At 39.4% G+C, this 14,831-nt stretch overlaps 1 protein-coding gene across 2 annotated transcripts; it reads right to left on the bottom strand.

The window, feature by feature from the left end:
• Positions 1–3,887: 3,887 nt before the first annotated feature.
• On the bottom strand, positions 3,888–12,889 carry LOC101850425 (beta-lactamase domain-containing protein 2). Of its 2 annotated transcripts, none has more exons than XM_005103360.3 (8): positions 12,336–12,889; positions 11,629–11,820; positions 9,093–9,192; positions 8,160–8,265; positions 7,727–7,849; positions 6,947–7,110; positions 5,157–5,402; positions 3,888–4,289 (listed from the first exon to the last, which is right to left on the bottom strand). In XM_005103360.3, exons 1-8 carry the CDS (start codon positions 12,503–12,505, stop codon positions 4,083–4,085), a joined length of 1,308 nt encoding a protein of 435 aa, XP_005103417.1. In that variant the 5' UTR covers positions 12,506–12,889; the 3' UTR covers positions 3,888–4,082. The 2 variants fall into 2 exon arrangements, with proteins under 2 accessions (XP_005103417.1, XP_012940833.1); XM_013085379.2 differs by having other exon boundaries at positions 12,734–12,889.
• Positions 12,890–14,831: the final 1,942 nt, after the last annotated feature.

Below are 14,831 nucleotides of genomic sequence, written 5' to 3'. Positions count from 1 at the left end.
CTTCCCCCCCCCCCCCCCACCCCCTCCTCTCTCTCTCGATTATCTCCTCGGCAAATTTTTATAGCAAACAGACTCCAAGTTCATTTTCTAGTGCGGTTGCACGGCATGCAGATAATGCTTTTTTTTACCGTTGAATAAAATTGACTTGAAAACGTAACGGTACCCTATTTTTGAATATGAGATAGACCATGCTTTATATTTTGGAGGTCTCCTCAGTGTATGTCCTCTGATAAGAACTGCTGTTGTTTCTAACTTTTTGTTATAGAGACGGGTTGTAAATAATATTACTCCTTTATAGGCCTTATATTCTAGTATAAAAAAGCGGGGACATCACATGGAAACAGAGAGAAAAGGATGCTCAGGACAGGCTTCGCTGGAGTAATGCTGATGATAGCCTGTGCTCCACTGGGAGTTTAGAAAGGGCAATAGAGAGAGTCTAGTATAGCTCTAGTTGTTGCTTTTGTACAGCATGAAACAATTCACCTGCCTAAGTTCTGACAAAACGGCCAAAGTACAAGAATATAAAGAAGTTGTAGGGCTCCCGTTATCGCCACCTCTTCATCAAGAGGAGTTTTGTAGTACATGTACGAGAATCTTTCACATATCAATCATCTTTGTACTGTTATATGTAGGCCTATATATTGGCCTCCAAGTTCTATTTTTCGCCCATTTTGCACGGAGACCCTGTGATGTCCATATTGTTTGTCCTACCCCCCCCCCGCCTTCCTTGTTTAGTCAGTAATTCAGTAATTTTCTAAGTCTCACTGGGTTCCCCTTTACCTCTTTTGCCACTCTTGCAGAAGATGAGGATGGCAGTATTGGGTGCTCGTCCGTTTTTGACAATACCCAAATATAAATTTTATAGAAGTTTTCAGTAACCCTGCCAGGGAAGGGTGAAACGTTTGTCGCTGAAAACCCCAGTTCTGAAATCAAGTAAGTCATGGCGTGATGTCCGTCCCAGAGGTTAGGCTCCTATATAGGACTCTTAACTGTAGTGTAAGGTTGTGGATTCTAATCTCATCAAGGGCCCTTGATCTTGTCAGTTTGTTTGTTTTTGTAAGTGTTTTACGGCATCGCAACTGCATAAGGTCATATGAGCGCGCGGGACACATAAAACTTTTTCAGTTGGTAGGAAATTTTGAATTTTGCCCGGGTGGCGGCCGAAGCCTACTTTTATCGATTTTAGTTAGACCACCAAGGGATCTTTAACGTGCGCAACTTGCACACGGGCCCTCCGAGATTTTTCGCCCTTGTCCGAGAAGGCTAGGTGTAGATCTTTCCTACCAGAAGATCAGGGGTGTGGCTGAAAGACAGCAGTAAGAAGAAGCCAAGGAGTAGCACTAGTAGCAGTAGAAAGGCTGTAGAAAGAATCAGGAGCCCAGAGGAGGGGGCAAAGGAGGGGCAAAGGAGATGAGGGAGTGGGGGCAGAAAGAGGAGACGAAAGCAGACGATAGAACATTGCTAGAGAGCAAGAAAGGAGGTGCGGAGACAAATTTAGAGAAGAAAAATTTTCAATCACTACCCGGATTCGAACCCGGCACCTTTGAATGAGAGGCCAACACCTTAACCTCTAGGCCACGAGAACCCCATCTTGTCAGTTAGTTAGTGTTTTACTAGTTTTAGTGACTGTAATCTGCAGCTTTTAATTTTGCTGTATGCTTCCTGGGAAGCTGAGAATGTTTCTGAGTGTTGTAGAGTCTGCAAGGGTAATACAATTGTAAAGTGCACGGAGCATGGTGTAGGGTGTATGTGCTGTAGGCTCTAAATGCAATTATTATAAAAAATCACTATAAATATTATCATCGTTATTCCAACCGCAATATTGGGTTCTCCCAAACTGTAACCTTTCAAACATGAGTATTAAGTCAATCACAATTATAATTATATCCAAACAGGAATATTTTGTTATTCTCAATTGTCACCACTTCAGCTGAATATTTGAGTGTCTCTCTCCGACAGATGCATTGCATTAGACATAAAAATAGAATTAAAACTTTGTCTCTTGTACTCTAAGAAAGATAACAAGCAGAACAAAGACTTTGCCTTTTATTTATCTCGGGGAGATAAAAAGTAGATCATAGAATAAAGACAGGTCACCAAAAAAATATATAAAATTTAATAGACCTACATATTGACATTACTACAAAAAGAAAGACATCATCTTTCCTAATCTATGGTAGATAACAAGTAGAATACACCGACAAAAGTCTTCGTCTCGTTGTCTTTCATGACAGTGACAGTGTTTCGTGGCACTTCGATAGACCAACAGTACATTGTACTTCTCCCCCTCCCTCTATTCTTAGATTCAACTCTACTGTCCTCCTATCTCACTCTTTATTCAACTTATGACTTATCCACTACTGTCCTTCTCAATATTCTTCTGCTCTAATCTCTATCTCTACTACTCTTCTTTTTATCTATCAGGTAGCCTATCTTTTCTATCCCTCAACACTTTTTCCATCCCCATGCTATCATCCACCCTAAGTGCCACATCCCCTTTTAGACAGAATCACACTCAAATGCCTACAGTCCTTCAAGGCAGCTAAAATCACCACAAACCTTGATTAGGCTTATTTTAAAAAATGTCACCTTTATTTAATTCTCGGCATGGTATTGCACAAAAGTATAGTAACAAGCTGAAGTATACATTAGGCCTACACGCCTTCAAGAAAGACTACTGGTATGTAGATGTCATAAATTCACAGACTTCCTTTTCAACAGTCCACCGGGTCACAACTAATGACAATGACAGTCTCACCCCCCCACCACAATAGCCAAACCGACATTAAAAATACCTGTACAAATATTGTCACACATAGAGGAATGATTGTAAAGCCCAAATAGCATGTACTGGTATGCACAAACACTGGCAGAAGCACAAATGTGCACATACATGTGTGCACACAATGACACAGGAATGCCAAAATTTTAACTACACAACACTAGACTCATACCCAAAAACACATGTCCACACACAAATCCACATCATGAACACATACAAAGACTAACACAAACACACACTAGTACATCTTCCAAACAAACACAAACATATGTGTCACGCTGCGGTGGAATCAGGCACTTGTCAATTTTTGGTCATGTGAAGTTATTGGCATTATCTTAAAGGTTGTTCATTTATCTTGCTTTTGATGAAAAAAAGTTATCTTGAACACAAATTGAGATATTTGTGATTGAAGGAGGTAGGGGTTGCCTGGTTTCAGAGGTAAAATTAGTGGAAAATAGCTGTCAAAATTTAGTTATTTCCTTAGCTTGAGAGTCGTGGAAGCAGAAAATTTGCTGTGCCTTTAATCAACGTTTTTTAAGTAACAATCCACACAGGAATGTGTTCTTTAATGGGTATGAAAGGTGTTGAGCCAATAAACAAAAAGTCGATAAAAATTTCAAAACCTGCAGAAAAATGCCAGTTTCTTCAGTTTCATTATATTGACGAGCGCCTGATTTCACTACGCTCTATCACATATATTCGCACATAGATTGATGCAAACACACAAAACAAAAACACATCCCCCAAACAAACACAAAAATGAAGCCCACAAGCGCACATAAACACATAAAAAACAAATACACAAAGACAAATAGACACAAATTCTCCCCCTAATCACACACACACTTACAAACAAACACACACACATATGTGCATACAAATGCACACACACACACACACACACACAGACACACACTCAGACACACACACCTACACCTACACCCAAGTTACGACCTTAGAGCATGCATCAAAATAACATTGAGTGTGTATCTAGCTTAAGATTATTATTGTTTATATTGCTGCTCATTTATATTATGTATGTGATTGTAAGCCTACTTTGTGTGCATGTGTGTACGTGTGTGTGTGTGTTTGTGTGTGTGTGTGTGTGTTTGTGTGCGTGTGTGTACTCGTGGTGGAACACCAAACCAATGTGCCAGGATCTGGACAATAAAGATGTATTTTAAGTTACGAGATCACATTCTCTACACAAGTGCATACACATGCGCGCAGTCACGTACACACACACACACACACATACACACACACACACACACACACACACCTACACCAAGACATGAGATCACATTCTCTTGTCCTGTCCATTCTTTTTTTTGGCACTGACATAAGTTTCATAACACTCATAGAAAGCTTCCATAAGACTGTCTGCCCTGGGGTCTTCTTGATGAAAGGACACATGGTTGGTGAGGTAAGCCATTCCCAGACCTGAGTCTGTGTCTGCAGCAGAATAGCTTCCTCCGTAACCTGAGTGGCCAACCATCAGATGACCCTGAAAGCAAAGGGGAAAAAATAATTATTACAGCAGAGTAGCAGTGTATTATTTTAACACAAATGATAAAACTAATAACTACTGTGTAACTACATACAGAGCGTAAAAAAAAGAAGACACAATACAACTTATTAAATTTCTAAAATAAAATTACAAACTCTTAAGCGAAAGTCATGTCATGTGATATGATTATTTAACGACTCGAAAAGCTAGAGACTTGAGAGACAGATGAAACACCAACAATGAAAATGATCCATTTGGCCACCTCCGCCTCTCATTGACCTATATCCACCCCCTCTAAATCAATTTTTTTAAAAAATGAGGCTCTTTAAATTGAAAAATTCAAACAATACACTACAGAATTAAGACCCTTTTAGTACTTTTAGGCTCTTTGAAAAGAAAACAACTTGAATCTCAATCTAAACAAAAATTGTCTATAAAATAACAACAGCCAAACACAATTGAATGTATGGTATACAATAGTTTCTACGCTTGGAGACTAGGACCCTGTGAAGAGTGAGAGCACTGCTGGGCTGCTTAAATAGAAGCCACAAGCTATAAAACTTGTCAAAAACAGTAAATGCACTTTGACTTTCACTAAAAGGATTAAAGTTGGCATATTGAAGCATTTTGGGAATGGACCACATTGCCTTAAAACCAAAGCTGATGTGTACTTGGTTTAAATACAGGTTAGTAAGGGCTCACATGTGACTTACTACTTACACTGTGCAAAAATGTTTTGAGAGTAATTAATGCCTGACTGGCTACACACCTGTCTTTCTACATATAAGTAGGCCTACAAACATGTCTGTCATTATACTACACATCTGTCACTCCACGCACACATCTGTCTGTCTGTCTACACACCTGCTTGTTCTTCTTGAGAAACAGCCCTCGGGAGTACGGATAGAAAACAAAGAACAGATTGGGTAGGTCCTTAGTCAGTGGCTCCTTTAGAAGTTTCACTGCTGAGTTGGAGAGTAGTCTGTAGCCACCCACAGTCCCATTATTTCCAAGGTAGTCATAGAGTTTGGCGAGGTCCCTGGCAGCACCCACACCGATAAAGGAAGGCACGCCAATCTGGAGAACATCAGGGTTATTTGCTCGTGCCAGCTGGGGAGGGGAGTTGGGGAGAGAGAGAAAAGGATGTGTTATATTATTCATGAGGATTGTTTTGTTGTGGCTGAACATGTTAAACGTACAAGACACATGAGAGGTCTTTTTCAGGGCTGAACATTTGGTTTCTTTTTTCAGTTATTGGGTGAAATGGTAAGGTTCGGATACCAAGAAGGACAAGAAAATTGTGGCTTGATCAAATTCAAGCATCCATAATGTACCAGTTGTGTTACAAAATGGTTCTGAGGGGTGACAGGTAGAAATAGTTGCTGGATATCCATATCAGGTCACTTACAACTTACATATGTCACAATCTATGACACAGGTCATTTTGTCTTGCCAGTAACAATGGCACAACCTATATTAATCTGTATCCAGTCAAAGATTCATATCATAAACCTCAAAGCATGACCAAAAATGAAAAAGATTTCTTTTTTTTTTTTATAGTAAAGGGTTTTACGGTGCTCGCAACTGCATAAGGTCATATGAGCGCCAAGGGGTGGGTGTCAACAGAGAAATCTTTACAGGGAATCAGACTTAGACTGCTCACCTCTCTAGCTTCAACAGCACAAGGTCTGCTTCGACTATCAAGGCACCCAAAAATAGCTCACAAGAGAGTGACAAACATACAAAAGAAGTAGAGGAAAATGACAATAGTAAGGATCAGGAAAGAAAAAGCAGCATTTCCCTGTTGTAGATCAGGCACAGTTATGAGTGTGACATGAGTCAGCCCATTTACAATTCTACTATGTTTGAATGAGAAATGACCCCCCTTTGGGAATGGCCTAAAGACACTTCAGTCAGTGGCACTGCCCCGAGGGTGAAAAAGATTTCTATGACAACTACTACATAGTTTAGGGTTCATAGAAAATCATACGAGTGCCCTTCCGTCTGCCACGCCCCCTCCCCCTCCAGCACACACACATACATATAAACAAACATCAGTGAACTGGCTAATCAAAAGTTTTACAAAATCAATTATGATCTCAGCATGTAAATGTTGCCTACCCATCATCTAAATAAACCATACGACTACTACTAACCAGAAAATGAAACAAGTTGTGAGATATGATCATAACATGACAATAAAGCACTCTGGGCCTTACTCACCACAGTCCTATAAGGGTGATTCAAACACACTCTCCCTCCACCGCCCATTTCATACACATAAGCATACACAATAAAGCACATACATACAAGAGATCAATTTAAGGATCAATGACAGACGTCAAAACTTGACCTTTCATATATTCAGTAAATAATCTGGAGGGAAGTACCGAGACAAACAGATTTAGCAGGATGAACAAACTTGTCCTGCCTGAACGTTAGCAGGTCATTTGAAGCTTCCTGAGGGTCCTGGCCACCGGATTTATGAACAAACCTCCCTCCCCCCCCAATAATAAAAGTAATAACAGTGAATATAAGTAAAAAATGTCCCAAAAATGTTTTATAAGTCATCTGAAGCTCTTAGAATGTGATCAGGGCAGGAAACTGTTTCAAACAGTATCAGCAAATTAAATTTAATATTTTTGTGGGATTACCTGGACTCCTGTGTCAATGGACAAGGTAGCTGGCAAAAGGTACGGCCCTAGCACAGCTGGAACTACATTGGCGTACGTAATTCTCTGCTCCCAAAAGCTATACTCTCTAAATTGTGCAAATCGATGGAACAAATTTGGTGGTAGACCAATGTAGTAGTCCAGGCCTGAAAGTGAAAGTAGTGAAAGATACTTGTAGCATTGCCAGTGGGCATGCGAGCACAGAACAGGGACATTCTATCCTAGAGATGGAGAGGGCATGGGAAAGTTGGTAGGGAATAGAAAGGACAGTACAATAAAGTAGCCATTTACAGAAAGTCAACTTAGAAAAGTTTTAACAACCCATATTTTCAAGTATTCAATTTGTATACTTTTCAGAATTTGATTCAATCTATACTGAGTTTCTTTTAAATTTTCATGTAGTTGTAGAGCTGAGATACAACACTGGCATAGAAAAGTTGATCAATCTTTGAACTTCTTGACTCAGGGTGAAACACTTGTCATGGTAAGAGAGACATGCATGTAACAGATGCCTTTGGCTAATTTTGTCTTTAAAAAAACCCAACAGAGCTAACAAGCAGTATATTAATCATGTTGACATACACATTTTATTGAAATACTGCAAAGTTTTCATTCTTGTAATCAACACACACACACACACACAAGTAGGCTAAACACACGCACACATACACACACACACAGAGAAAGAGAGAGAGAGAAAAAGAGACAGAGACAGAAGAGACAAAGTAGCATAATGTAGAATGATGTAAGAATCACGTATACCTAAGGGTTTAGCAATCTCTTGCCTGAAGTACTCGGAGACATTTCTGTGTTGTGGATCCACTTTCCTGACCAGGGCATCTACATACATACCCCATGTCATGGCATGATAGGCCACTGCAGTCCCTGTAGGAGATGTAGTGAGAGAAAAACTTTGATAAATAATATCATATATATATATATACATACAAGATATACAATCGATTTCTGATGACACTTTTTCTTGAAAGCTTTTAGTACAAAGTTTGAGTGCACACAAACATACTCACAGAATGCAAAAATGCAAACACATAATATGCACACATTACACACACACACACACAGACACAGAGAACGCAAACACAAACACATATGTAGACATTAACACATACACACAAACTTTCACAGCCCCAACCTCCTCTTATGAGAACAAAACAACAGTTCATGTTGGTTTTACCTGGAGGCCAGTTTGGTTTCTGTGCAGCCAAAATCTTCTCCACTTTTGGCCAGTTGTGCTGGTAGTCTAAGATGACAATCTGCTCATCCAACACTGCAAGGCCAGCCTGGCAAAAGCACATAAAAAGTCCTTGTCAGGTAGGGCACTTGCAGGTATCTCAAGGCTTTTTGTGGTCAGAGGTACTCCCCGAGGAAAACCTTGCAAATTATACACACATACCTTCTTTGGTTGTCCATTGATATCAAGGTTGACTAAAGTAGTATGCAAGATACAGCTTTGCCTGGGTCGTACACATAATAGAGGAAGTAGATTGCCCAAGTTCTACTACTACTTCCCTCACTTCAGATCTTGATTTCCCTAATATACTATAAAAGAGAGACTTGGCTAATGCGTTTGGAATCAAGGAAGGAGTAAGTGACCTCATACTATTTCTCAGGTGAGATAGGGATATTTTTTATGGTAGGGGATTTTTAAAATTTTGCCTGCATGGTGGCCTGACAGATTAATCTCCTTCGATTGTGAGCCACAAAGGGATCTTTACTGTTTGCAAAGTATGCATGTGTTCTCTAATATATTTCGTCTTTATCCGAGAAGACTACACGCTAGATCTTATACTTTCCTAAACATCACTGGTGTGGTGGAAGATGGAGATTAAATAATTTTTTTTTCAAGCTTTTTTTTTAAAAAGAAGAGGAAGGGAAAAGGAAGAAGATGAGAAAAAAGAAGTTGAAGATGTAGCAGACAAAGAGAAAATTGGTCTTCAAAGCACGGACTGGGTTTGAATCCAGATGTTTTGGCATCAGGGGAGAGTGCCATAACTCTTGGTCAAAGGTCCCCAAAAACAATGTATGTATGCTTTAAAAAATGAGGACGGTATTGAGCTGAAAATGGCCAACATATATGTAATGTAACACAAACAGACAAACAACCCACCTGATGACTAAGCAGCATCTCCACTGTGATGTTTCTCTTGTCTTCTGTACCAAACTCAGGCCAGTAGTGGTGTACTTCCCTCTGGTATTCCAACACACCACTAGGGGGACAGAACAACGCAGTCACTGTTTGAGCTTTAGGGTACGCAAATCAGGCGCTCATCAATTTTGGGTTTCTTTTGTTATTGGTATCATCTAGAAGTTAGTCTTGCACTTGGTAACAAAAAATACCCACACATCTTTAAAAGTAGTTGAGACATTTGTGATTGAAGATGGTGGGGGTTGCTTAGTGTCAGAAGTAAAATAAATGAGATCTGGCTGCCAAAGTTTGTTCAAAAGCTTGAGAGCCCAGGGAAACTACAAATTCGCATTTTTTGTCTTTCATCAACATTTTTGGGCAGAATCCAAACAGAAATAATGTGCTTTTAAATGGACATAAAAGGGGTTAAGCCAAATAGAAACATCTGATAAATTATTAAAATTCCCAATGGACGGAAAAATGTCAGTTTCTTCGATTTTATTATCTTGATGAGCACCTGATTTCGTAATGATGCAAGTGGCACATCTGGTTTTGGGTGTATCTATTTTGGTATAAACCAATCTTTTTCTGGAAGCTGAAAATGTTTTGAAATGTTATAGGGTCTGTTGGGACAATAAATAGTAAAGCCTACAGAGCAGAGACGACTATCAAGTGCAGTCAAGCGTTATATTCAAAATACAATTACCGGTACTATTATTACTGCATGGCTATAAGAGTTCTGAACAGATGCCAGAAGAGAGAAGTAATAGAAGCAACATGTTACACATACCACTGGCTCTCATGGCCATCTTCATCTCTCAGGTTTGAGAGTATGCTTTAGTACTTGCAAGCTTTGCCTTTCAACACAACTCAGTCAGAGATGGTGTAAACTTAGTGGTTGTCTGTCATTAGGTGCATGTGCCAGTAGCTTTATGGGTCAACTGCCTAAAGGTTAAATCGTGCCACCAACTCATGCTGTGAACTAAGAAGGGACAGGGGCTTTATCTTATTTATGTCGGGCCTGATCTATTCAAGGCTGTCATTTCTCCCTGCCTTAGATAGAAAGTGACTACATCAGGAAAGTTTAATGACACTCCAGCCTTCATGGTTACAAACAGCCGTTGTATATTCTGCTATATCCAGGCCAGTCCATGTCATAAAGTGATCCATCCATGACTCTCTGTCTACTCCTGGCTCTCCTGCTCTACATCTTTCCTTCAAGAACCTCTTTCACAATGGTCTTGTGTCATTTTAAGTGACCAAAGCATTGTATTTTTTTACTTTTATATTGTTAAGCAGGGTTTATTTTGTGTGGAGAATCTGACAAACCACACTGTTAGTCTTTTTAACTTTCCAGCTAATTTTGGTGATTCTGTAGTAGCACCACATTTCAAACGCAACTACTTGGTTTTCTTCTTTCACTGTTAAAGTCCAGGTCTCAGCACCACCTAGGAATATGGGGAAGATTAAGTACTCCATCATTTTCTTTCTTAACCATTTAGCTCCTGGAGATTTGTCATGATGCATGCCCCGAAATCCTGGAAAAAGGAGATATCCTTCTAAAAAATGTAAGTTAAAAAAAAAATTATTAAACAAAATTTCTTTACAAAATGATTGGGGAAACTGCAACTAAAGAAAAGAATAGTGCTTCCAACAGGCCAATTTCCGTTGCAGAACAGTATGGGCAAGTTATTTATTTCTCCCAATATAGAAGTTGTGACTATTGGGTTTTCATTTTTTACCTATGTATTTCGTTGCATTAAAAAATAACCAACTCCTTTGGCAACTTAAATACAGTATTAGGGTAGACCAAAAAAAGAACTTTCAATCATGAGTCTTTGTTCAGTCAAGATCACTTTACAGACTGAATTTTTATTTATTTTCGAACTTTCCTTGCTTTTGCAAAAGTTTCAACTCCATCACACCCTCCATTTCATCATTATTTACTTTAAAAATTCAGATGCACTATTTCTGGGTCAATTTTGACCATTCAAAAACTCAAAGAAAGAACAACTCTACTTTCACTATATATATATAGCCTCGTTTTCAGTCAATTCTAAGCGAACATCATTCATAGAAATACACACCTCACTGCATAATGCCGCTCTAGGTGTGAATCGATAGACTCCGCGCAATGCCACTCCAGGTGTTAAAGTTAAATGGTTGAAGGTAAAAATAATTGCCTACATATTAATAGTTTGTACATTTGGAAGAATCTTGTTTTTGTATAAATTTGCTATATTTATTTCTTTACCACCTCTGCCATCGTCTGTGACTGTTGCCCCTAGATATTTGAGTTCCTGTACTTGATCGATACTCTCCCCATCTTTGTTTTTTCCCGAGTAGATTTTGATATAATGACAATTGTTTTTGTTTTCTTGGTATTCATGTCTAGGCCTGCCTTGCTGCTTTTCGAGATCTCTTTAAAAAAACTACTTTCACAATTTTGGATAGATTTTCACTCGTGTTTGCAAGCAGGACTGTATCAAAAGGAAGAAATACATAACGTGTGTCTCACCTGTCTACAAGTCTGGCCACCACAAGGGCTGTCACACCTTTGACCATGGACCATGTCAGGGCCACCGTATCCTCCTGCCAGTGGCGGTGAGAGTTCAAGTCAGCCCAACCACCCCACAGGTCTACCAGGGCCTGACCGTTCTGGTACACAGAAAAGGAGGCTCCTGTCTCTAGGCCACTTTCCAAGTTGTTGCTGCAAATCAGGGAAAAAATGAGAGGTAACATCGATCCATCAGTGAAATGAATCTTTCATTGGCTAGTAGGACAGACCAGTTCTTGCTTTGATTTTCAAGGGTCTGATTTACGTTATCCAGCGCATCTCAACTACCCCCCTCCCCAAAAGAACAAACAAAACAAGAATTTTAAACAGACCCTTGAAACGAAATCTATAGCAAAATCACAAAATATTATATATAATATAGGCCTACCTACCAAGATTACCCTAAGAATGAAATATAGTCTAGATCTAATGTATTGTTGCTGTCAAAGGCTAGCCAAGACTCACTGAACATTAAATATCAAATCAGTAAGGGAGTTCAGTTTAATTTTATGTTGCAATTATAGGCCCCTACTTAGAGAGACTAGAGACACTCTACTTGGCCCATGGCCTACTCAGAACAAAGTGAAAACTTGTTTAAAACAAGGACAGGAGAATACATTATTTACAATAACCACTGTTTATACTCAGGGGAAAAAATGACTGCTCACCGGAATGTTTCTGCTACATTCCGAAAAGAAGGATGGAAGTATCCACCGACCCTAGGCTTTGGCAAATCTTTTCTAGAAATGTAAACTTGAAGATAATGGTAAGATGCAACGGCTAAAATAACAACAGCAATATGCCGGGATGCTGGCTGGGCCAGGGCCATGATCTGCATAAAAAGAGAAACAGAACTCCAGCTCAAAAATGAAATGCAGCTAATCTATATATATATGCAGATTAAATTGGACTAAAAAAGATCGTGATCCATGAGTGATGAGATGAGTCATGACGAGTTCCGCAGGTCAGTGTCGATGCAATGCTCGTGGGCGTCTTGTTCTTGAACCCTTGGAATGATCAAACTGCTGTCTCATTGATTTGTTACAAGTAAAACAAAATCACAAACTCATTTCTAATGGAGAAACTAGCCCAAAGTAGCCGCCAGCCGTCAAGCAAAACCACTTGTGATTTGACATTCGACATATTATTATAATGTTAGCTTATCATTGCGGTGCAGATCTAGTTGTGAGCAGACCACACAAACAAACAGCGAATTCGAAGAGAGTGCTTGCCCTTGGGTAACGCCACAGATTTTTTTATTCGTTGAATAGGCCTAATATTATTATAATATTATAATAATAGATCTAATACAATGTACAGTGGGCTTGGTAGTCCGTAAACTCCACAGTGTTACAAAACACCATATTCCCTACTGAGACTTTTGAGAACTATACAGTCAAGTTCAAAGTTTCTTAGCATGCACAGAAGTAATGGTAATAGAATCTTTGATGCAGTCTAACCAACACTCAGGCCTATCTATTCTCTTTGATAACCTTACTGTATAACCTCCTCTCCTCTTCTACTACTACTACTACTACTACTACTACTACTACTACTACTACTACTACTACTGCGACTTCCACTACTACTAGGGCGTACTATGCTACTAGTACTATTAATGACCTTTACATTAATATTAATTAATGATAATATATGATTTGACGTACATAATATTTTATATCCATACCACTTCTTGCCATAGCCTTCAAATTTTTCTGGTCTTCCTGATTCGTTTTTATCGCACCTTTTGGCATTATGACGTAGATGCGCGCACTTTTGTTGCTATAGCTTGTATATTATTAGGTCTTGCATTATTTTTTTGTATCATGTTCCTGATGAAGTCCTTTACCGAGCGAAACGTTGAACCTGTATTAAAGGCGCTCGCAACTGCATAGTCATCGAATGCGCGCGGGATCCACATTATAGTGTGGTGAAAAATTCGGGGTGCAACTTATCCTCAAATATCTCTTTAACTTTAACGGGTCAATCAATGTCACCCATACTTTGCACAGCAGTTTGTATCAATTTGTCTAACTTGATAATAATATTTTTCCACAATAATTGATGTATGATTTAAAAACTTTTCTTCAGAAATTTACATAAAATGTTATAAATCTCCGCCACGCGATAAATGGGATTGTTCACGCCACTTCCCGCTTCTCATACAAATTTTGCATACGTATATGGCCTACATCACAGCTCACCAATGACACTTTTTAGTGGCAAAACTTGTTACAAGAAATTAATTTTCTAAAGGTTCTCAAAACATGCGTTCAATAAACATAATGTTGCGATTAGAAAAAACAAAAACGAAGGACTTGTTTTCAAATGAGATATTGGCCCAGCTGTAAACCTTTTAAAATCTGTCGAAACCACTCACTTGGCGTAATTCATTATTAAGGAATTGTCTAGAATACAGTTAACAGTTGTTTACAAGAGTATTGCTCTGTTAAGACAAGTCATTGTGCAAAAGCTGGAGAGTCTATGTTCGATAGTTTAGGAAATATCTGACGAATTTTTGACCGCACTGATAGACCTTTTCATTTTGGTAGGAACTAATTTTGAATTTTGCCCGGGTGGCTACTCTAGTCGATTTTGGACCCCCAAGGGATCTTTAACGAACGCAACTTGCACACGGGACTCCAAGATTTTTCGCCTTTATCCGAGAAGACTAGGTGTTAAATCTTACCTATCCTAAGATTAGGAGTGTGGGTGAAGGACACTGGGGCCAATGAGTAGCAGTAGAACCTGTAGAAAGAGCCAGGGAGGAGCCCAGAGGAAGGGGCAAAAGGGGGGGGGGGAGCAAGTGAAGACAAAAGCAGACAACAGAATAACATGGTTAGAAAGCAGGAAAGGAGGTGAAAAGATAAAATTTTAGAGAAGAAAATTTTCTGTCGCCGTCAGTTTTCGAACCCGTGGTACACATACTAGTAAGCTGCAAGGGGTGGGCTGCAAATGGTAGACGACGCTGTGAGAGATGGGCTTTAAAATGTATATTTTGTTTGTGGGCAACATGCACAGCAGTTGGTTGCGAGTAGTAAAATGGCGAGTGACAAGTAGTGGGCTATAGGTTTAGTGGCGAAGTGTAAGTGGTGGGCTGCAAGAGGTGGGCTGAAAGCATGGTAAAGATCCCCCCTCTCTCTCGATCTCTCTCTCCCCCCGCC

Source organism: Aplysia californica, unplaced genomic scaffold (assembly GCF_000002075.1).
Source record: "Aplysia californica isolate F4 #8 unplaced genomic scaffold, AplCal3.0 scaffold00369, whole genome shotgun sequence".
Classification (NCBI taxonomy): domain Eukaryota; kingdom Metazoa; phylum Mollusca; class Gastropoda; order Aplysiida; family Aplysiidae; genus Aplysia; species Aplysia californica.
Note: the sequence above shows the minus strand (reverse complement) of the source record. Positions and strands in the feature narration are given on the sequence as shown.